The 25079-nt window shown below is 39.4% G+C and overlaps 1 protein-coding gene across 2 annotated transcripts in view; it reads right to left on the bottom strand.

Annotated features, from left to right (window-relative positions):
* SLC4A4 (solute carrier family 4 member 4) overlaps positions 1-25079 on the bottom strand; it is a 290745-nt gene that overhangs the window by 150525 nt on the left and 115141 nt on the right. The window contains exon 7 of one of the 2 annotated variants that reach the window (XM_088020764.1): positions 22267-22362. The exons of the other annotated variant lie outside the window; for it this stretch is intronic. Coding sequence (XP_087876890.1) covers positions 22267-22362 — 96 coding nt within the window. The remainder of the gene's footprint in view (positions 1-22266; positions 22363-25079) is intronic. 2 annotated transcript variants of the gene reach the window in all.

A 25079-nucleotide genomic window follows, 5' to 3' on the forward strand; every position in this document is an offset into this window, starting at 1 on the left:
AGAGAAAAAACTCCAGCGAGCATGTAAGCAATGGGAGGGGCAGAGAGAGAGAGAGAGAGAGAATCTCAAACAGACTCTGCACTGAGCACAGAGACTGATGCAGGGCTTGATCTCATGACCCTGAGATTATGGCCTGAGCTAAAATCAAGATTCGGATGCTTAACTGACTGAGCCACCCAGGTGCCCCAGTTTCCTAGTCTTCCATGGCAACAAAATATCAAGAGCTGCCCCCACTAAAAATAATAATAACATAAAATGTCATTAAGACCTCCCATCCATTCTTACTTCTGACCTCCAGATAAAAACACAGAAATATTTAAATTGTAAATATTAGATGAAGGAAAGTTAAAAATCTTACCAGAAGGAGCTCTTTGAAAGAATTTCATAACTAAGTGAATGTCAGTTTGGATGTTTTTGCTTGTTTCATTTTTAATTGTTTTGTTTAGAAAATTTTTGTTGTTTGTTCATGCTTTAATATAATATAAACTCCAAAGGCCCAGAGTCAAAGCCTTAGGTTTGTCTTATTCACAGTTTTAGCCTCAGAGCTTGGCACTAAGTGGCACTTAATAAATATTTGTGAATGAATGGATAATAGCAACTGGGTATCATTTTACTTCCATTTGGAGTTACTACTATAAACACTACTGTTCAAAGTCCATTTCCTATGAAGGGAGATGCCGTGTGCACACTTCGAGAGCCTTCAGACTTGGAAAGCCTTAGAGTAAATAAGGAAGAAGTTTGTAGCTGGCCCAGAACTAACAGAGTGGAAAGACTCTGCCAAACTGGCTAACAGCCTGTCAGTCAACAGTGGGAACAGATGTGAGAAGCAATAAAGGGGAAAAAAGAGAAACCCCCTGTGAAGGAAGGATCAGGAGGTGAAAATGAGAGGAGAAATAAGGGAGGGTGTCCAGACCTCAGTGAAAGGAAAAGAGTAGAGAAAAGTTTGGGGGAGCTAAAATAACTCAAAGAATGTGGTTGGCCTGAAAAGTGGAACAAATGTAGAGGAAGAAAGAAGACATCAAAAGATCCAGATAACTAGCAAAGTATGTGACCAAAGTGCTAGCCAAAAGCTGAAGTCACCCCTAATGTATGGGACGAGGGTATTGGAAAAGACATCTTATGGAGAGACCGGAAATGTCCAGAAGCCAAACCACAGCACAGTAAACACCTATGCTAATAAACCCGCACAAATGCTATTATCATCTTTTAAAGATCATTCTCTTCCCTTTTGAGACTTCTGCTGTCCACCTGCCCCTTGATAATCTATCCGACCTCAACCTCTTTGATCCTATTCTCTGTTTTTGAATTTTCTGACTACTCTGGGTTCTTCCCAAAACTCAGTGTTGGGTCTTAGGCAGCTCAATGCCAAATATACAAGGTTCATCTCTTCTAATTCTTTTTAAATTTCAACCAGCAAAAGCAAAATGCTCTAATCACAGTGACTCCTGCACTAATAATATTGCACTGGATATTTAATTTTTATTATGATCTAAAATAAGTAAATTTTTTAAAAATTTCATTGTTTCTCTCTGCACACACACACACATTAAAAAAAAAAAATCTCTACTCAGCTAAGGAAACACTCTGAAACAAACAAGGACAGGGGCACTTACTAAATAGTAAAGTCCCCTAAAGTACTTCAAGGAATCTGTGGTTCTTGTGATTACATACAGTATTTGTGATTCTGTAATAGTTCTTTCTCTGTGCCTCACACACACACGTGCAAACACATACAATATAACACTACAAACAAAAAGTTATTCTGTCCAAAGCAAGCACACAGGTGGAAGTATATAAAATAATTTGTGACCTTATCTCATAAAACTAGAAACAGAAAAGAACAATACCATCAGCAAGCCTATGCTGGCTAGTAAAAGGATGAGTGCAAAAGACCAAGAGCAGATTATGACAGAAGTAAACAAATATCTCACTGCCTTCATTCCAAATAGGCAATGACCCAAAGTGATTTTACGAAATGCCCCTAAGCCAAGTTAAGGAGGAATTTCAGTAGATTCCTGCAGCCACATCATTCCAAGCACAAGCACCAGTGTCTGACTTCATAAGTGGGGCCTACTTTCTTGTATCTATGTAGACACCAGATCCAAGATATAGTAAAATTTTGCTATTCAGATTAATGGAGAGATTCTCTGAATTAATGAAGTGTCAAAATTTAAAATAATTTAAAACACCAAAAACGAATGATGTAATATATGGTGATTAACATAACATAATAAAATAAAAAATTAAAAAATTAAAAAATTAAAAATTAAAAAAAATTTTAAAAGCCTACGAGTTCAACTTATAATATGACTCAGCAAATGAGTTTATCCTTCTCTCTTCCTGGATACTTTTGAAATGATAGATTAAAAAGTATATATTTTTGAAGAAAATGTAAGGCCATATCAATTGAAAGAACATGTAGAAGACCAACAGACCAAAAGCTTTCCAGAAGAGCAGATAGAATATTAGAGCCTGATACTATTCATACCATGTCTACATGTGTGTAGTGTAGTTGTAATTGCAGTGTAAAGTGTGTATAGAGAGGCATGTAGTCAAAAAAGAAAAGATCTTCCCTGCAAAACTCTGAAGAAGCTCCATACTGGAAGATGCCAAGTATTATGGAGGCCCAAGTAAGATGCAGGCTACAAGGGACGCATTTATGGAAAGTCTATGCACAGAAAGTTTAACACCACCCAGGCAGAACACCCTTTAGCCAAAGCATTTACCAGAGGGCTCTTTGCTAAAGAGGTAGTCAGAAAACACCAGGGCAATTAGTACAGGTGTTTGTACCTCGGACCAAAGTCTTCTGAACTCTAGAATTTAGAGGGCCCTTCAGGATAACCATTCTTACTCTAAAACAAATCCTCTTTCTTAAATACAAATGGACAACTGAGGAAGCCCAAAACTAAAACAGACACCAATAAATAAATAAATAAATAAATAAATAAATAAATAAATAAATGAAATATAATTTAGAAAACTTAAAATAAAAATTCTTATTAGTTTACAGAGAGATTTGAGAAGATACTGCATCCACAGAACATAAACAGGATGTTATGAAAAACAGAACAAGTAAAATGCTTTAAAGTTACAATTACTTTTTTTTAAATTTTATTATGTTATGTTAATCACCATACATTACATCATTAGTTTTTGATGTAGTATTCCATGATTCTACAATTACTTTTTAAAAACATGGAAGCACCTAGGTGGCTCAAATGGTTGAGCGTCTGCCTTCTGCTCAGGTCGTGGTCCCGGGGTCCTGGGATCGAGTCCCACCTCAGGCTCCTGACTCAGCGGGGAGCCTGCTTCTCCCTCTCCCTCTGCCTCTCCCCCTGCTCATGTACTCTCTCTCTGTCTCAAATGAATAAATAGAATCTTTAAAAAAAAAAAACATACATGATTGCTATACACACACACACACACACACACACAAAGGTATGAAAATAAGTCAAGAAATCTTGCAAAAAGTAAGGGGAGAGGAAAACAAAGAGCTAGAAAATATGCAAGAAAAGATCAGAGGTACAGAGGATCAATCCAGAAGTCAACATCTGACTACTAGGAGTCCAACTAAGTGAGAACAAGGAAAATGGAGAACAAAACACTATTAAAGAGAAGAATATCCCAGAGCTAAAGAACATGTTTCCCCAAATCAAAGGTCCCTACAGAAATAATAACACCCCCCCAACATACACACACACAAATCTATCTCTGTATGTAGATGAATCACCATGAAAGTTCACAACACTGACAATGAAGACAATATCCTACAATTTTCCATCTAGACGAGAAAAGAAGTAAGAATTGGACTTTGGAATTCTCTTAAGCAACACAGAATGAGTGGAAGAAAATGGAAGCATGTACTTTCAAAGTTGTGGAAGAAAAATTATTTTCAACCTAGAATTCTACACTCACCCAAATTATCAATTGAATGTGAAGAAACAATAATGAAACTTTCAGGCCAAAAAAAAAAATTAAAACCCCCAAAAAAGTCAATCTTTATATGCCCTCCATACAAAGTTACTTGAAATGTGATTTAAGGAAATGAAGGAATAATCTAAGAAAAAGAAGTATATGGTCTCAACTCAGGAGGAGCAATGTAAGTAAATGCCAGAACATCAGTTCTGCAGCAGGTGTCCTATGGAGCAGGAGGGATGGATCTGCAAGTAGAAGGTATCTATGGGGTTTATTACTATCCTTGAGATACTGAAAGAGCTCCATAGTACAGTAACAATAGGTAGTTAAAAAGAAAAATACAATTTAAAACTCTAGGTTAAAAAAAAACTATACAAGAAAAGCATATTATATAGCTTTAAGAATAAACTATATTCATATAGTCATAATACTATAAATGTTATTTATGGATTTCTGACTTTAGAATCACCTGAGAAAGCACAAAATGTATTTACAGAGGAAAAAAAATGTAAATCTAACCAAAACTGACAATAAATAGTTGAAGTACCAATAACAGAAGTCTAGAAGTGGAAGTAGTGAGGAGAGGGGCTAGGAAGAGTAGAAAGCTCACCTCCTTCTCTCATCAGGTAAGTAGTCAAAAGATCCCAACAGCACTTGTGACCAAAAAATAACCAGAAACCACAAAAAGCATAGGCTTACTACCTAAGACTACATACAAATAGAATTAATAATGGAATTAAGAATAATGATACGAACCTATCTGGAGGAAGGAAAAGTGTACAAAGCAGGTAAAATTAACAGGCAATATCTAAGAGTAATAAATCAGAAATAGCAAGATAAACCCAGTATACAGAAATATGAAGATAACTATGAAAAAACTATAAAAAGAAAATTTAGAAACAATCTGAAGCATTAAAAGTGGCTGTTAAAAGGACAGGTCTCAGAAGAGAGACAACGAAGCAAAGGAGTTTGTTTTTTCTCCGTTAGAAGTCCTATGCTCTTCTTCGATTTCATAACCATTTGCACATAATACTTCAATAAAAATGCCTATAATATAAAAGTTAATTAAGTCTTTTATTATTTCTAAGTACCTGAAATTAATTTGAGGCTTTATCAAGTACTAGACAAACTTGGGAGATTTAATTGAGTCAAATTTTAATATAAACATGGAAATCAAAATTTTAAGAGTTTAAAATCAATTTTAAGTAGTTTTAACATGCCTCATGAAATAACATTTACACTACTTTTTAAATTATGGTAAGGGAAATTTTTCTTGACAGCTCTGTCTGAAATACCAAAGATTCCAATATATAGCTTTAGTCACCAAAAACCCTTCCACCTGAAAAGTGTATGCAGAAAAAAGGAAAAAAGTATGGGCAGAAAAGCCATTTGGCATAATCCTACATCTGCAGCCAAATAAGTATATAGATATGGATGCCAATATCAATGGTGATTTAGATATAGATACAGACACAGCACAGATAGAGATATAAAACTTTATTGCTTATCTATTTATTTATTTTAGAGAGAGAGCATGCAAGTGGGGGGGAGGGGCAGAGGCAGAGAGAGAGGGAGAATCCCAAGCAGACTCCATGCTGAGTGGGGAGCCCAACACAAGGCTCGATCTCACCACCCTGAGATCATGACCTGAGCCGAAACCAAGAATCAGTTGCTTAACTGACTGAGCTCCCCAGACACCCCTAACACTTTAAAAGAGTAATAGATGCTGAATTCTCAGGTCCTCCAGTTACAAATATAGCACCTCCTCACTGCTCCATTTATGGCTCATCAAATGTGACCTGAAGAAAAGCCACTCCAATTGGCTTCCTCACGCAGTATCTCCTCGTAGCCTTGCCCACACACGTCCAGTTAGTTGAACACACTGCACAGGTGCTAATCACAAGCCACCCACAACTCACAGAGCAGCCTCCGGGACAGAAGGGCACGAACACCTCTGGGCCCACAAGGCCTCTACCACACAAGCGGTCCGGAAGACTCTCCACATCTAAGTTCTCCAAGTCTGAGGAAGAGCAAAGGAAGGGTGCAACACCTTTCCTGGTGTGCATTTGCTCATACACTCAGTTTCTCCCCGGTGGAGAAGTTTATTATACAGTTCAGCAAAAGTGACAACTAGGTTCCAAATGGTGTGGTAGCTGCAAGGCCTCACGTGATCCTAGAGTTACTCCAGGGAATTGTGACAAGAATTAAGTTGGGCCCAGGATTTCCTTCTTATTGAAAAGCCCAAGGTGAAATGAGACGCTTGCAGTTCTGAGTTGATACTGTCCTGCTCCTAAACCACATCTAGTTCAAAGAAACCACAAGGATGGGGTTATTTAACTCCATGACACAGATCTGTATGATGCCAACTGCCACAGCCATCATTTTTCTGACTGGGCAGGGGGTGGGTGGGGGGGAGGGCAGTACAGGCTGGTGGCTCATAAGGAGAAATACAAAAAGGAACCCAAGAGATCATCTACATCAGCATGGAAAGAAGACAAAGTTAGAGTAAGAAAAGACTGTAAAATGGAATAATAATCCCTTATAGGATTGCTACGAGGATTAAGCAAGGGAACACATGAGCAAATGTCCTGCACAGATGTTCAGTGGGTGTTCGTTTTCTTCTTTTTCTCTTTGGCCTACAATCATAGGCCTAAATCCTCTCTGATGTCACGATCCTTAGGAAACTGAAATACAACTGCCATGTCAGAATCCCACCATTTGTAATTTTCCAGCCTAAAGAGATGAGTTCAAAGAATGGAGAGGTTGCAGCTGGGGGTTGGAATCATCCGAGCCCACTCAAGAAATGAGGACTGAGGCCTAACTGTAGCTGTTATTCATCCCATAGAGGGTACGCAGTAACTTCAGGCAAACCAAAGTTATTAGCTTCTAGCAAAAGTGGAAGATGCCTCCCTAAGCACAGAGGTCATTAATAATTATTTACTTGAGAAAACTATGCAATATGTATGTCACTTACTTATGTGGGTTACATCATGCTGATAGAAGGTTCTTTAGGTAATCTCTAATGTGTTCTGAGCAGACTTAATTCATTCTAGTGAACCATCCTTAGTTCAGTTCATCTTAGTTCATTCTAGCACCTGTCATTCTGATTTGAAGGCTATGTACTCCTTTCTATAGTTACCACCGAAGTGGTATGGAGGGAAAAAAGAAAGTGGTAAAATATATGAAGACTCAAACAACAACAAAAAAGATGCAGGGACTCTAAGAATGCTTCACTTGGTCTCCTTACGCTGTTTAAAGATTGTTTAAATCAGTGGGCAAAGGTACTTCCTAAAAAATCCATTTTCTGCTGAACCAAAATGAAGAAAAAAGTGGCAGAGAATGAGAAACTCTTATCAGTAATAACCTGAATCAGTGTCAAAACTGTAGCTTCAGAAACTTCTCTAGTATAGTGCTGCTGGAATTTTCTCAGTTACACATTATCTCTGGAACAGGGATACGATATAAAGGGTAGATACAGTAAGTTTAAATGCCCCACAGGGTAGATAATCTGGAAGATTGGGTATGTTATAGTAGATGTGATTCACACAATCACAGAGCTAAAGGATTGGCTGGAGATCATACGAACAACTCTATCAAGCAGTTTTTCTCCTATAACACGAGACACAGCCAATCTCTTAATACCTGTTTATATACTTTTGATGACAGGAGACTTGCCACTTAATGAAGCAATCCATTTCATTGTCATAAAGCTCATCCTATTTTTTTTAAGATTTTACTTATTTATTTATTTGGCAGAGAGAGAGAGAGAGAGAGAGCACAAGCAGGGGAAGCAGCAGAGGCAGAGGCAGAAGCAGGCTCACAGCTGAGCAGGGAGCCCAATGCAGGGCTCGATCCCAGGACCCTGGGGTCATGACCTGAGCTGAAGGCAGATGCTTAACCGACGGAGCCACCCAGGCGCCCCAAAGCTCATTCTTATGTATGGTAAAACACCTCAGTTTTCCAGGTAAGTAGCAGCATCTAGATGAATCAAGAAATAGTATGTGCCAGGGCTCCTGGCTGGCTCAGTCGGCAGAACGTGTGACTCTTGACCTGGGGGTCATGAGTTCAAGGCCCACGCTGGGCAGAGAGCTTAGTTCTTTAAAAAAATGGTAAAATGAAAAAAAAAAGAAATGGTACGTGCCAACCAAAGCACACACATGCTCAGAAGAGCTGGCTTTCAATTAAATACACATAACTTCTTAGAAATATTGTACACCATCGTATGTTTCCAGGCTTAACTAGACATCTTCATAAGCAGAGGCCCTTGATTATCCTTTCATAGTCTCTCCAGCACTGGAGAATTGGTCCCTGCAGCCCTCATTCCCTCCCCCAAACTGGCAAACAAAAGTCCCTTGCTGGGAAAACCCTGCATCCTCACATAAGAGAGATGGGACTAAATCCTTGCCAACAGAGCTTTACCAGCCTGAACTTGAATCAGGACATTAATCTTTTGGAAAATCATTGAAATTCATGAATCACTGAATCATAAAAATAAAAACTACGTTCAAATCTTTATCTCAAACATCAGAGCGTCAAGTCAGTATCTTCTTTCCTAAAATGTTTGCCCATAGGGCCTGTTCTCTGAAGAACCAAAGAAAGTCTGCTTGTTCCTACCTATTTGTATGGAGCCAGCCCACGTAAACCAATTAAGTTGCCCTTTCTCTGATTCCTCTAATCAACATCCTATGGCTGAGTCAGATCCCTCACTGTCTGCTCACCTCCTAGATAGTCTCCAGGTGCTCATTCTCCCCCTTCAGAGGAGATCCACTCTCTATAAGCACCCACCCCACTCTGCTCAGGAGAACCAACTTATCACAAACATCACCCTCCCCTTAGTAAACAGGCCTGACTAGTAGGTGTATGAAGGAAGGCACTGTGTCTGCCTTGTTCATTATATTTTCCCCACACCTAGCTAAGCACTGGCAAAAGAGTGGTACTTAAAAATACTTAAGTGGGGGCATCTGGGTGGCTCAGATGGTTAAGCGTCTGCCTTCGGCTCAGGTCATGATCCCAGGGTCCTGGGATCGAGTCCCGCATCAGGCTCCCTGCTCGGCGGGGAGCCTGCTTCTCCCTCTGCCTCTCTCTCTCTGTCTCTCATGAATAAATAAATAAAATCTTTAAAAAAAAAATACTTAAGTGGGGGGCGCCTGGGTGGCTCAGTCATTAAGTGTCTGCCTTCGGCTCAGGTCACAATCCCAGGATCCTGGGATCGAGCCCCGCATCACGCTCCCACTGAGCAGGGAGCCTGCTTCTCCCTCTCCTACTCCCCCTGCTTGTGTTCCCTCTCTCACTGCGTCTCTCTCTGTCAAATAAATAAAATCTTAAAAAGAAATACTTAAGTGAATGAATTGACCATTTGAATGAATTAATGTAACAATACCCCAAAACTCTATCACTGTAACTGGATACAATAAAATTATCACCACCAAAAGGGAAGAGATCCTCCCAATCCAAGGTGATAATCATCATTCTTACTGAAGACAACAGTCACAACTATCACTGACATTATTACAACTAATAACAGTCTACATGACCTAAGCCACTAGCTGCTGAAGAGGAAATGCCACTTTCATCCAGGCTCTAGGTTCTTCTCTAGAAACACAGACAAAAATCAAAGATGTCCTTTGGAAATTTGGGAGATGATTCAACCTTGACACCTACAGCAATTCCTAAAATCCACACCCCAGCTTAAGTGTGTGCTAGAAGAGTCAATTTTTTAAAAGTAAAACTTTTTAAAAATAAAACTATGGGGAAAACTTGCCATTATAATTGAATTTTTCCTGTTTTTCGCCCTTAAGAAGAATGCTGATATTAGTCCCTCCACTATATTCACCTAACAAGACTGTTCCTTGATTTGTAACCATGGTTACTACTTGCAGAACCTATCAGTGTATGGCTCTCCCTGAGGTCAAAGCGGATCACGGCCTGTAATAGTGTATGTGCTCCAGCTCCTTCCTGCGGTTGGTAAGAATGGACTTTAGAAAACAGAACCATCCCCGAAAATTACACTTCTGAATGCTGACTTGTTGCCTCTCAATGAAAAACACTGGGGATTTCATTTTCTGACCTGAAACAACGAAACTCTGAGTCATCAGTGTCCACACCTCTGGTCAGCAGACAAGAGCACTATCTGTTGCTGAAGGCAGAGAGAATGAGAAGCAGAGACAGAAATAAAAAGTAACTGTACCATCTGACATCTACACATCTGCATTCAAACCCTGGTCCCCCACTTCCTGGGAGACCTCAAATACTCTCCCTGCCAGGTAGGCAAGGTTATGGTGAAAGAACCAACCTCAAATTCTCACGGCTTAAAACAACAGTGCTTTACTTCTCACCCAGAATAATGCCCCTTGTGGACTGGCTGGGGGCTTGAGTCCGCACCTCTGTGTGCAGGCCAGGACCTAGATGCATGGAGTAGCCACTCTCTGGAATGCTGCTGGTTTGAAGGAAAAATGAAAATAGTGGAGTGTGTACTGGCTCTTCAAGCTCTCCTCAGGAATGACATCCATCACTTCTGCTCATGTTTCACTGGCCAAGGCCACATCGTGTGGTCACACCTAACATCAAGTGGGTGAGGAAGAAGAGTCCTCATTTGTCCCAAAGGAGAGCTACAACATTTGTGAACAGCCCTAATGACTACCATAAGCACTTAACCTCACTGAGCCTCAGTGTCTTCATCTACAAGGGGTCTGTAAGGCTCGCTTCACAGAATTTCTGTGGGGATGTTTAAATGAGACAGGACCAGGTTGGATAAATGACAGCTCAGAGCAGTCATAACTGCTTTGGTGGGGGAGGGGAGGGTACGTCAACCATGGATAGAATGATCTAGTCAGCAGGAAATGGAGGTCCTAGCCAAGGAATGCAGTCCTCAAATTCTACTACTATCAGCAGCCACAGAAAAGCAGCAGAGCTTCCCCCTTGCTGGTTAGTTTTGATGTGAAGACTATAATCTGACAAATGCAGAAAAATCATTCCTGCTCTAAGTTTCCATATTTTTTTCAGTCCTTTCTCTTATTTTCAGGTTAAGTGTTCATTTAATCAACAAGTATTTGTTAAGTGTTTGCGTGCTGGGCACTATTATGTCCTGAGTGATGAACAAATCACAGTTTTCTACAAAAGAACCCCAATCTATGCAGGAAGAATCACAATTCATGGCCCATTAACTGCTCCCTACACCATCACCATCTCTCACTGTTGAAAGAGAGAGAGAGAGAGAGAGCGAAAAGCAAATCATACAAGAAAATGTACACAAATTTGAAAAGTTTATCATCATTCCTTCCAAGAGTACCCAATAGTCAAAAGCAAAGATGGAACTGTCTATTGTTCAGAAAGTCTGTCTCAGGCTAATGGATACTACACATTCTAGTTAAGTAGATGCTACATATTCTATTTCCTCTCATTTGTTTCAGATCAACTAAACTCCTAAAGACAGGATATCAATCCAGTCAAGACAAAGGAGATACAAGTATAACTGACAATGCATGGTTAGCCAACAATATACCCATGGCAAGAGTCAGGTGGATGAATTAGTCCAGTTTAAAATTTATTGAACATCTATTAAATATGACTGCATGCTTGGTAATGGGGATTCAAAGATGAATGTGGTTCAGGCTCTTTGAGCACTTTGTCAATCATACAGGAAACATACTTGTACCATGGTGTGATGATAAAGCAATGGGGAGGGGGGCGCTTTGGTGGGATGGAGAGAAAAGGAGAAAAAAGGCGTATGATCTAAAAAAAAAAAAACAAAAAAAGGTCTCTTGAGAGAAGCAAGAGTTTCAAGGGTAGGCTAATTTTAACCACATCAATTGACAGTTGCTGCAACAGCATGAATAAGGGATAGAGAGATTCAAAGACATGGAACCTAAGAACATGAGAATCCAAACGTCAAGGGGTGATTACAGATGTAAGCGGAGAGCAAGTCAAGGGGCATCTTACAGGTTAGAGAACTTGGACTTGATCTTCTAAATATTAGCCAGGCTAGGGAGCTTGGGTTTGAGTGTGTAAAGGACAGAGAGATGTCACTAAAGGTTTTTGAGCAAAGGGAGTGATATGTTTGCCTTTGTGACTTAGAGAGGTCCTTCTAGCAGTAATGAATGATGGATTGAAAGGGGGTAAGAATAAAAACTGGGAAAACAGGAAGATATTGAAATAGTTCACACAAGAGATGATGAGGATCTGAAGTAAGGCAGTTGCAACGGAAAGTCACAGAAGGGCAGGAATGAATAAGAAGGAAAACAGCCAAAGGGTACAGATGGAGGACACGGAAGAGTCTAAAGATGGCAGGGACTTTTGGCCTGACAAGGGGTGGATGAGGAGCTACTGAGATGGAGGATGCATTAAGAGGAGTAGAATTGGTATCTGAACAACCAGGACAACTATAAACACATAAACATTCAGTTTACCACAGAAAGAAAAGCCATATTTCTGAAGGTTCTGCCAGCAATTTTCATCAAAGTAAAACTCTACTGTTTGTTGCCAAGAAGAAATTTCATTATTAACTTTGAAATTGATACCTACAGCTGAAAATATTGCATTTGCTTTTCCTCTGGTCTCCCTCACTCACATGTGTACAGACATACTAATTCAAGTAGTCAGATCTTCAGTTGTCTCCAAGAATTAAATCCAGACATTGTTTGGTCTAATAAGAGTGGTTTACTGTATATCTGCATGAAATACTCCCCATCAGTTTCAAATTAATCTAGTCTACTTCAGAAGCCTCCCATAAAACCACAGCCCCAGTGGTTTCAGTAGACCTTGAACTGGTAAACCCCAACCTTTCCTCACTATGAGAAGAGCCCTCATCCTCCATCAATAAGAGTACACAGGAGGACATATCTGCGGTATACTGGCTTTACATAGCACCACAATTCTCTTAGCACTGCCAAGGACACACTCCAAAGTCACGGCTACAATTTCTGTTTTGACTGCGTGGTAGTCATTAGTGCTGTCCACTAAATATTTCTGAATCTCCACCTTCTGGGCACATGGAGGATAACAATTCTTTAAAGTTAGGTGTGGACATATGACTCATTATGGCAAACGAAATGTGAGTGAAAGTAACATGTGTCATCGCTGGTCCGAAGTTGAAGAGGCAGGCTGTGAGTCACCATAAGCCCTTCTCACTGCCACAATGATTGTGGAAGCAGACTGAGAGAAGGCTGCCATTAGCCTGGATGCTGACTAACAATGGTCGGCGGAACTCCCTGAGACCCACGTCAGACATATAATAGTATGACTAAGAAACTTCCCTGGTGTTAAATAACTGAGATGTCTGGCGTTAGTTGTCACTGTAGCAAAATCAAGCCCATGGATTTTTGACTTACTAATTGTCATGAAAACAGCAAAGAAAGAAAGTCAGGAAGATTCCATCCCACCTCAATTCATCTTTATTCCACCATGCCTCATCAATGTTCTCTGGGAAGCAAAGCGGAAATCCATCAGAAACACAGAATAGACATCATTTCTTAATGGTTTCTTACTTACACTTTCCTTCCAATACTTTCAATTATTGTCACCGTGCTTTATTTGATTTTACATTTGAATCATCTGGTTCTGTTATTCACTACTTGTTCAACATTTATTGATTTATTGCTCTGTAGAAGGCATTCTAGTGGATACAATGGAGCAGCAGTGGCCAAAAGTTTTAGCCTCAAGATACCTTTACACACTTAAAAATTAAGACTATGTGTTTATCTGGGTTGTATCTATCAATATTTACCATATTGGGAATTAAAACTAAAGTTTTAAAAATATTTATTAATTTAAAATTACACCAGAAACCCATTGTATGTTAACATAAGTAATATATTTTATTAAAAATAACTATATTTTCCAAAGCAAAAAAAAAATTGGCAAAAAGAACATTGTTTCACGTTTTTACAAATCCTTTTAATGTATGGCTCAATGAAATACATCTGGATTCTCATGTCTTCTTCTGTGTTCAATCTGCTGAGATATGTTATTTTTGGTTGAAAGACATGAAGAAAATCCTAAGGCCCTCTGAAAGGGTCTCAGGGATACCCAGAGCTCTCCAGTCCCCACTTTGAGAACCAGTACTATAATGCGAAGGTCAGAAAAATATTCCTGTAAAATGGCATATAATAAATATTTTAGGCTTTGTGCGCCACAAATCTCTATTGCAACTACACACTACCACTGTAGCATAAAAGCATCCATAGCCAATATATAAACTAATGAGCTTGGCTGTGTTCTAATAAAACTTTATTTACAAAACTAGGCAGCAAGTCAGATCTGGTCCATGGGCCTTGGTTTGTCCATCCCTGTGACAGAAGATACCTAAACAAATTAGACTTGGGTCCCTCCCTTAAAAAAATGTACAGCTAATAGAGGTAGTAAGTTCCCATACACTATTAGCACAAAACAGAATGAGATACATGTGAGAAATCTCAAAAAAAGATGCTTTCAGAGTTCAAGGTCACTGGAGAGTACCTCAGATTGGGAAGGTTTCAAGGAGAATGTGGGCACTGAAGGATGGGCTGAATTTTCAGAAAGTTTCAAGAGGAAGGAGAGCATTCCAAGTAGAGAGAATGTTCAGGCCAAAGACACTAACGGAGGGAAGCACTCAACAAATTCAAGTAATAGTAAGTAGCTCCTGAAATGTAGTGAAGATAAAGGGAAACACAGTAGTATGAAATGCTGCTTATTCAAATTTAGGTCACTGGGCAACGGGCCTTGAGTGCCAGGCCCAGGGGTTTGGATATTGTTTGAGATGCAGTGAGGTGCCCCTGACCATTTCCACAGGGGAGGTAACTTATCAGCCAGGTATGATATGATTAACTGGAAGGTAAAGTGCAGGATGTGTTTGCATGTGCCCAACTATAAAGCAGTGACCTCAGATGACAGGCTATTGGATTAGACTAAGCATGAGGAAAAAAGGACCTGAATAAAAACAATGACAGGAAGATCAGGAAGGAGCCAGAGGCACACAACATTACAGAGGTGACATCTAACAGATTTAGTGGTTCATTAGAGGGGAAGAGAAAGTGCAAAATCAAAGGCGATTCTAAGGTTCCGAGTCTGAAAGAAGGGGAAAAGATGGTAAGGGCCAGGAAGGTCAGGAAAGGGGACAAATTTGGTGACCAGAGGAAAAGTTCGATTATGAACATATTCCGCATATCACCATATTGCCAAGCACAAGTCTGAATGATCACAAATCCAAAACTCTCCTTGGTGGGGAAAAATGTATTTTATAATTCCAGCACATTGTCAAAATTTTTCCAAATCTGTGCCTCTTGAAATCTCTTCCAAGTCCCCAGTACTCTGAAATATAACAGAATTTCTAAGTTTTTATTCCTTCTCCACTTTGATTCTATTTATAGGCTTCTAGAGTCAGCATATACTTTAGCTCGTTGTAAATACAATACTAGATATCAATGAAACAATCAATGAGATCTTTTTCAGAAACTCAGATAAATAGTAACTAACTCTCATTGGTTTTGTTTTTTGGGGAGTTTTTGTTTTTTGGGGGTTTTTCTTAAGTGGTTAGAACTGTCCCTATTTGAAGAATGTTGTAACTCATTCTTGGATACCACCTAAGTTTTCTCAATGTTTTATGTTAACTAAAAAGTCTGACGGTTGATGTCAGGTTGCTAAAGATTTTATTTCTTACAGTCTTTTGGAAAGTTATGGTGAGGGAATTTTGAAAGCTGTACTCAAATTTCCTTTTGCCTTTTAAAAGGCCAAAAACATATGTGAAAGTGACACAATAAATGACCCAAATAAGATTCCCAGTCAAGAACAGACTCACATCTTAAACCCGCTGAAGAAAGGAACAGAGGGAGGGAAGGTGAAATGCTTGGAATCAAGATACAAATACTCTTCATTTACAAGTTGCCTAAGGAAAGCTGTGATGTAGTCGCTATTCTGCACCCAAAAGATAGGTTTAGATGGATCCAACAAAATAAGGTGAGAATGTGGTATCAAGGCAGAAATCTAAAAGAGTCTTGACCCACGATAAGTCATCTACAAACCTCCTAGGGAACTCTATGTGCAAAGACGGCTAGGGCATGCCTGACAGGGACAGAAATGTGCAGTCGTGCTCCTGTAAATGCCCTCACCTTTTTCCATGAATGCTTTCTTGTTAGCTCCCCGATTGCAAGCTCAAAACCTGAGGCATCCTGGATTCCTTCCTCTTCCTCCCCTAACATTCAGTCAGTTGCCAAGTCCTGCAGATGCCATCCTTAACATTTCTTGCATGATCCCCTCCTTCCCATTCCCACACTCACAATCCGAGCCCAGATCCTCACTCTCTCCATCTGGTCTACCGCGATCCCATCCTGACTCTCTCCCTACCTCAACTGCTACCTGTTCTATTCCATTCAAATAACCCCTGGCAGATTAATTTCCTTAACACACAGCTCTGACCAACCCACCTCCATGCTAAAAAACTGCTCACAGACCTTCCACAAAACGGCTCAATTATTTTGCCACCTTCACACCCACATGTTCAGTTCTCCTGCCCTCGCTGCTAATTAAATGTGTCCACTTACTCGACCTCCCAAAAACTCTTCTTTATGTTTTCCCAACAACCTTGCTTTTCTACTTCTCTCTCAGCCTAGCACCACTTTTCAATGTCTCATCCTGCTTTTCCTACAACTTCCTATTTGTGGATGTACAACCCAACCTTTAAGGTTCAGTGAAGTGATCTCGCAGAAAACCTACTGGTGGTTGCCGGAGGTGGGGGAGGGCTGGGGGAGGGCAAAACAGGTGAAAGGAGGTCAAAAGGTTCAAACTTCCAGTTATAAAATAAAGAAGTCAAAAAGTAAAATAAGATAAGTCATGGGGGTGTCAAGTACTACATGACGAATACAGTTAATAATACTGTATTGCATATTTGAAAGTTGCTAAGAGAGGATCTTAAAAGTTCTCATCGCAAGAAAAAGAATGTTTAACTATGTGTGCTGACAGCTGTTAACCAGACATATAGTGGTGATCGTTCTGCAATATATACATATACTGAATCATTATTGGTACACCTGAAACTAATATAATGTTATATGTCAATTATACCTCAGCTTAAAAAGAAAAGTGAAAGTCTATCTCCTCTAAGAAAAAAATTTTTCCCAATTCTCTCTGTATGCTCCACTATCCAGTTTTCTGATAAGCATTTCCAGAGAGTATAGCGCATGGATCTGTGTTACACACTGTAGATAAACAGATCTGCCTTTACAGTCTTCTGAGGGTACTTACCATTGCCTCTCTCAAATCACTGGTACCTGTGAATTTCTCTCATCTCCTTCTCTCCAACTGGACTGTGGAACTAGAAGAGCAAGAGCTGAGCGAACAGTTGTTGACCTGAGTTTGTTAAATTGGACTCTCTGGGTTCACCACTTTCCTAAAGAAGTTTTGGAACTTTTTAAGAAAACTCTAGAGCCCAAGAAAATTACAATTTTTATTTAGTCAGTGAACTTTCTAACAGATGAAAGACTTCAAATTGCTTAATCCCAAAAATGCCCAAAAAGAAAATTTTAAAGTTTCTTTAAAAAAAGCAAAGAAAAGGGGCGCCTCGGTGGCTCAGTCGTTAAGCGTCTGCCTTCGGCTCAGGTCATGATCCCAGGGTCCTGGGATCGGGTCCCACATCGGGCTCCCTGCTCAGCGGGAAGCCTGCTTCTCCCTCTCCCACTCCCCCTGCTTGTGTTCCTGCTCTCACTGTCTCTCTCTGTCAAATAAATAAATAAAATCTTTAAAAAAAAAAAAAAAGCAAAGTCCCACTTATAATTCAATTCTTTAAATTCTAATGTTCACTGTGTAACCTGGTTGTAGGATGAGACCAGAATCTACAGTTATGTCACTGTGGTTTCATAAAAAAAAAAAAAAAAAAAAGAAGAGAGAGAGACACCAAAAAAAAACAACCAGTATGATCTAATATTAATACTTAGGATAATGATAACATCAAATACTGGATAAGAACCTGCAAAAACAAAACACTGAACATGACCAGGAGGTCCTTGCCTGGTAGATTCACAAACCAGACAGACATAACACACAGCAAAGGGAAGACTGAGGCCGGAATGTGCCAAAGATGGCAGGAAAAAACCCTGCACCTCATTTTCTTCTTTAAAGTTCAGAATCAAGAGTCTGAAGCAGCTGGTCCTGACTGCCAATAACGGCAAAAGGACATAAGTGTTTTCGAAGGGCTCAGATGATGGGTTGTTAGATGTCACACTGAATTTAAAGATAAGCGTACACCATGAAGAGCCACTCTGGATCCTCCAAGATCCACTATGTCCCTACGCTCTAGTAATGGCAAAGCATTTAGGTAGGTATTAATTTGTTCCAAAAAGCAGAGGTGAAAGCTTTTCTTTTGTTCTCAGTAGCCCAGGCCGGTTTCAGACCTGCCAGTAAGATCTGTAAGAGGAAATCATTTTTGGTTTTGTGCCAACTTCTAATTCAATACCTTGGCAGCATTTGAAATGGGTAAGAGCTGTAAACTCGTATCTGCCTCAGGTGACAACTAAGATAAGAAGCACACAATGTAAAAATGATGAGAGCTGACTCTCCAAAAGCAACCTTAAATGTAGCTTTTTAAAAAGGGTAGTTACTTCAAGTTACACAAAGCCTGAAAATATCTTGCTAAGGCTGAAAGATTAGATTAATGGAACCTTGTTCAAAAACCTCTTCTTTAGCTGATATTTTTGATAGTGTTTGTGAAAAATAATTCCATGTTAACTATTACAACAAACCAATAACCAAACTTATCAGACCTAGATGAGCAGAAATATGGGTAAAGAGTTTTTGCAGGTATATAATATTTACTTCAGGCTCATAGTTTATTATGGCCAAGATGGGCCCTAGTGAAAACTGGGCTACTGGCTGCATTAAGTGAAATGATGGGAGTATCAAGGATTGATCAAAGTTTACTGAACAACTCCCATATTTCAAGTATCTACACTGCACTGGAGGAGACACAAAAGCACGACTTACACCCCCTGCCCTAAAGAAGGTTTTTTACATAGTTGAAACGAAAAATACAAATAATGAAACACCAGAAGACAACATAAAACAATACACTATAAATCTTCCAATTGTGAGACACAGATTATAGGAGCTATGAAATTTTAAGATCTTCTGGGTCTATGAGAACCATTTTATAATGGAGATGAACTTCATTTTCTGGATAGGCATACTTGAAAAGGCATTCCTCGAAAGGCAGAGGAATCAACTACAGCATGGAAGTAAAACTGACCGTGATATAAGCCAGAAGAAAAAGGACAAGATGATTAGACTTAAGGTTCATACTGAGAAGACATGAAAATGGAAGTTGGATAGGTAGGCAGAACCAGCAGGATTTAATATCACTTTGCACATCTTCATTATTTATTACGGATCTTCCTCAACTTACAATGGGGTTATATCTTGATAAACCCATCATAAATGGAAAATATGGTAAGTGAAAGTGCATTTAATACACCCAAATTACTGAACATCACGCTTAGCCTAGCCTACCTTAAATGTGCTTATAACACTTACATTAGCATACAGTTGGACAAATCATCTAACACAAAGCCTCTTTTTAATAAAATGGTGAATATCATATAATTTATTGCACACTGTACTGGAAGTAAAAAAAAAAAAAACAAACAGAATGGTTTATGGGTACAGAATGGTTATAAGTGCGTTGGTTGTTCACCTCGTGATTGTGTGGCTGAAAGGGGTTGTGGCTCATTGCCACTGACCAGCATCATGAAAGAGTATCGTGCCATATATCACCAGCCAGGGAAAAAGATCTAAATTCAAAATTCAAAATACAGTTTCTACTAAATATGTATTGCTTTCACACCATCATAAAGTAGAAAAATGATAAGTGGAACCATCGTAAGTTGCAGACCATCTATATGTGTATATTAAATTTACTGAATTGATGTGGTAGGTAATAGGGAGCCCTGGGAGGGTGATTGAGATTACGAATCAAAGCTGTTTATTTAAGGAGAGAATATATCATATAAATAGACAAGAAGAATCCTCTCTCATGACTAAAATGTGTTTTCTTAGAAGGATTGGCCCAGGATGTGGTCTAAGGTTGATTTCCAACTGGTTGATGTATTTCCATCATCGACAAACTGAACATTTTGGTCAATTTCCTTGATGCTTTATCCACATAATATTTCAATGTCTAGATGCCTGACATGGTTTCGGAGGATAAAAATGGCTACAATTTCTTCAGCAATTCCTATTAGCACTTTGCTAATAACAGTAATGTTGGATTTATCGAGTGCTTTGAAATATGATAAACACTTTATATATTTCTAGTTTAATTCTCACAACAATCCTATGTTGGTAAGATTAACCCAATTTTATCATTGAGAAACCCATATTTACAGGAGAGAAGTAACTTGCCCAAAGTCAGGAAGCCAGCAAGGATTCAAACCCAATTCTGCCTGTCCCCAAACCCCAATGATAATACCTGAATTTATTTTTCCCCAAGAGGCATCACTGAAAAAAAATTTTATTAGAAGGAATGAATGCATGATACTTGTAGAGAAAATCATGGGAGTGTTAGAGCATCAATAGTGGAGTCAGTGTATCTTTTTGGCATTATAACCATGTGAATTTCCTATACTTTAAATTCAATGAGATATTACTCATGAAACTATCATATGAGGAAGTTCAACACCTGCCCTAGACACTTGGAATCTGTGTGATTTAGGCAAGTTACTTAACCTCTCTAAGGCCTATGTCTTCATCTGTAAGATATGGATAACAATAGCCACTTCACAGGATTGTTCAGAAAATTAAATGGTATCACATAGAGTGCTTAGCCCAGGGTTTATTACTGGAAAGTGATAAGCTAATGTTTGCAACTTTTATTATTATTCACGGAAAAAATATTCAAGCTTCTTACAATGTAGCAGAAATCATTACAAAGTTATGAGTTCAATAAGGGTCCCTTCACCCTATTATTCTATCACCAAACTCCTACTTTTCCTTTAAGATTTAGCCCTAAAATCATCTCCTCCAAAAGCCTCTTCTACCATCACAACTTCTCGGGCCAAGCAAATGTTCTCATAATCTTAAATGTGTGTATGTGATTTTCAGTCATCTCACTTAGCATTTTATACAATTTTACCCATTGTGTCTTGCCTCCATCATTAGAAAGGCAGTCCCCTGAGGGCAGGGACTTACTTATCTCTAAACACCCCCTGCCTAGCACAGGGCCCGGCATGCAGTAAAGTGCAGCACATACATTTGTATCTCTATGGGACACAGAAATTATTAAACCAGTTTCCAAAAACATCAAATTTACTCCAAGAAAAGCCCTGGAAGTATGTAGTGCAACAAACACTATTCTAAGATGAACTAAAAACTTCCCTCATTAAGTCATATGAGAAAGACATCTTCCCAGCAAAATGAAATTTTCTCATGCTAAATGAGTAAAAAGCATAAATCAATGGGTTTATTATAAGAAAGGTGATAAGAAACAGTTAAAAGCCTAATGATGTCACTCTGGATGGGCTTCTTGACAACTAAAAGAAATTTATATCACACATAATCAAATTTGGAAAAAGTCCATGTAGTTTTCTGTGCATGTTCTTTTCTCTTTTGGTTTTAGATAAAATAAATCCTGTCTCTTTAACAAGCTCTTTATTTAATTAAAAAAAAAAAAAAGGAAGATTCTATCTTACATCCATGGCACCTACTGCCTTTCTTAACCATAAAAGGAATTTGGATTTTTTTTCTTAGACCATTAACCCAGTAAGTTCTTCCTCTTACCCAGCACTTGAATGCTTTCGATCAGAGATCTCATCCCAAGTGATCTTCCTCACAATCCTCTGAAGGAAGAAGGCCCAGCATCATGACCCCTCAGCCCCAACAAGAAACCAAGGCTCCAAGCAGCGTTCCATGAAGGGAGCACTGCCCGTGCCAGGCGTCACCCTGAGTCTGGAACTCTTTCTGCTGCCTTACAAGGCACTGAGCTTGAATTCAAGATGGCAGAACAGGGCGCCTGGGTGGCTCAGTTGGTTAAGCGACTGCCTTCGGCTCAGGTCATGATCCTGGAGTCCCGGGATCGAGTCCCGCATCGGGCTCAATGGGGAGTCTGCTTCTCCCTCTGACCCTCTCCCCTCTCGTGCTCTCTATCTCATTCTCTCTCTCAAATAAATAAATAAAATCTTAAAAAAAAAAAAAAGATGGCAGAACACCCAAAGAAGACATTATTACTGTACTCTCAGGTGGTAGAAGGGATAAATCAGTAATTGTAGGAATCTGTAAGGCTCATCCATTCAGATATTCTTGAGGATGCCCTCCACTCAGCGACCATGAGCCCAACCTTCACACCCTCCCACTCCCCACCATCGCCACCATCCTTGCCCTCCCCGGCCATGGACTTACTTAGCCATCCCACGCTGGGAGTGCGCCGCACTCGGGGGTCATCGTCCAAGGTGCGGGTTGCTAGGCAGGGCACTGAGTTCTCAAGCGGGCTGCGGGCTTTAGTGTCAGAAGCAGAAGACAGGAGGAGGAGGACACATGAGCAGCCACAGCAAGGATGAGGGTGGAAGCATTAATTAAGAAGAAAAAAATACTAAAGCAAATCACACAAGCGAGTTAAAGAACAACAATGACATATTACATTGACACACATACCCCCTCCCATGACCCTTAGATGGAACAAATCCCAACACAGAATGAAAAGCCTTTGAAAAAAGTACATTTAAGCATTATTGTTCCCCAAGTACCAGTGAATGATCCGCCCTGCAGTTCTAATACACAAAACATGGATTGTATCCAGAAGAAAGATTTACATAACGAGCACTAATTTTAAGATGTAAGACCAAGACTGTTAATAATTTTGCACCACATAAGCACACACAGAGGGAAGCTACACACAGTTCTGTAAAGCACAGGGGGCAGTGGGTTGTATTAGTAAGGAGCTTTCTTATGATCTACCCTACAGACCCTTCCACGGATCTTGCACAGAAATGCAGAAAGCAACATTTCATGCTTCCACTTCTGAAATATTTTCCCTGATGAACATAGAACTGTTTTTCAATTTCCTTTGCCTCTGTTTTTCAGCCCTTCAGAAATATGAGACCGGGATATAGATGAATCGACGCCTTAATAATATGAACCAATTCAGAAATGCGTGTTAGTCCTCAATTTCTGGTGCCCTTTAATACTTATTTCACTATAATTTTAATATTCAGTGCACCCATGCCAAATCTTGGACCAAATCAAAGACAGATTAACGATGCAAGCTAAATGCATAGTATGATTCCTCTAGATATTTTTCATCAAGTGGAGAGCACCACGAACTTCTGCTTCAAGATAATTTCATTTGGGCTTCATGTCATCTATTCTGCTATTCTCATCAAATACCTCAGTCCAAGGCTACCAAGAAATAGGCAGCATAATTGTCCTTCAAGGAACAATGAGATAGGAACTATCTAACCATCAAACTACATACAATTTGATTTAAGAGAATTTTAATATAAGAGATAGTAAATAAGCAAGGCAACAAAGCATATCCAACCAAAAGCAAAGATCAGATAATCTAGTCACACAAGTGTGCAAATAACAGGGCAGACAAATAGTCTTTTTAAGGCTACTGGTGACTTGGGAGGTCAAGTTTTGAATGGAATCATTTACAAATTAATCTAAGTTTATGGCCAAATTTGGGCATTCGGCACATTATAAAATCTAGAAACATTTTTGTCAATTTATCTGTCTGTGTTTAAAAGCTGTAAATAAAGCCAGGACTTGTGAGCAGGCCATCTGTGCCCGCACCTGTTTGAGGCAAATCTGATGTCTTCTCTTTGCAATCTGAATTTTTAATTGTTTCCCATAACTGAACTTCTTTGCAAGTTTTTATTGCACTAAGAAAAATGAAAAAAGGGAAATGAATCAGTCGAGATTATTCTAAAATTGCTTTTGTCAAGAAGGAGGCAATTAGAAACATGTATTATCACACTGACCAAGTCTCACCTCCTATTCCTTTTGACAACTGAGTGACCTGCTTCAAGAGCCAATATTCCAGCCGACTGAGCTGAAGGAAATGAGAGATGGGGGACAACTACAGCTGTTTACCCAGGCCTGAGTGAGGACCGACTGAAATTCGGTCGAGTGCAAAGTTAACTCACAAGAACGTTCACATACTTCAGCTTCTGAGCATTATGAAGCTACCCAAAATTTTATCACTGATACCAGGGCTTGCCCCTCAAGTGAGTACAAGAGGGAGGTAGCTGCTCTGAAACTCATGTGCTGATCACTAACTTTCTCCAACAGCTTCTCTCTCCTCGACTCCTCCCACGATGTCAGGGTGTTACCTGTGGGGAGCTAAAGCTGGAAACTCCTTTTTGCATCTACAGCCTCCACTGATGCTGAGCAGCACCATCAAGGGGACAGTGGAATGGAGCCTGGCACATACCAGCAAAGAACCTGGCTCCAAAGACAGGCATGAAAAATGAAACTGCCCATAGAGACTTGGCACCTGTGTTTTAGCAAAGCTGATTGGAGCCATCTGGCTGCTTACTCTCATGAAAACTGGGAGGCTCACAGCATCCATTACTTATGTTGGCAAATTCCAACATTTTGATTTGTTGGACCCTCTGTGTACTTCTGTGCAGGAAGAGATACAAACTCCATAACCCTTTCACATTGAGTTTTTTTTTTTCTCTTCACAAATTGACTTCAAAGATACAATTTTGAAAAGTCGTTCCCAAAGCTGGAGCCGAACTTTCTATAATTATACAATGATAATAACATATTATGTACGCCTTTCCCAGATAATGCTTTCACTGTACCTCTTCTACACTTAAGCTTCAAAATAAACAGCTTTGCTGTGATCTTACATATTCTCTTCCAAATCACTTTTGCCTGACTCTAGGCACAAACAAGGTAGAAATTGGTTTATATTACTGTGACTTGATGATGAAAGATCTAAAGATCTATAGCTCTAAAGATTTTAGAGGGATGGTTTGCAGTATCTACACTGTAGAAAAAGGTGTGTGTGGTGAGGAGATTTTTTAATGATTCATGTTACCCTTGAGATCAACTTGTCCACAACCATCAATCCTGATCTATTCAAGTGAGGGTGTCCCTACTTGAATCATGCAAACAAATAAAACAAACAAATGAAATCTCTCCAGCAAAATGAGTTTTTAACAATCCTATTAAGAAAAAAATAGATTTTACTCATGTTAAAGTTT

The sequence above is a fragment of the Eumetopias jubatus genome, unplaced genomic scaffold (assembly GCF_037043125.1).
Source record: "Eumetopias jubatus isolate StellerSeaLion01/CBP00866 unplaced genomic scaffold, mEumJub1_p1.0 scaffold_2, whole genome shotgun sequence".
NCBI lineage: Eukaryota > Metazoa > Chordata > Mammalia > Carnivora > Otariidae > Eumetopias > Eumetopias jubatus.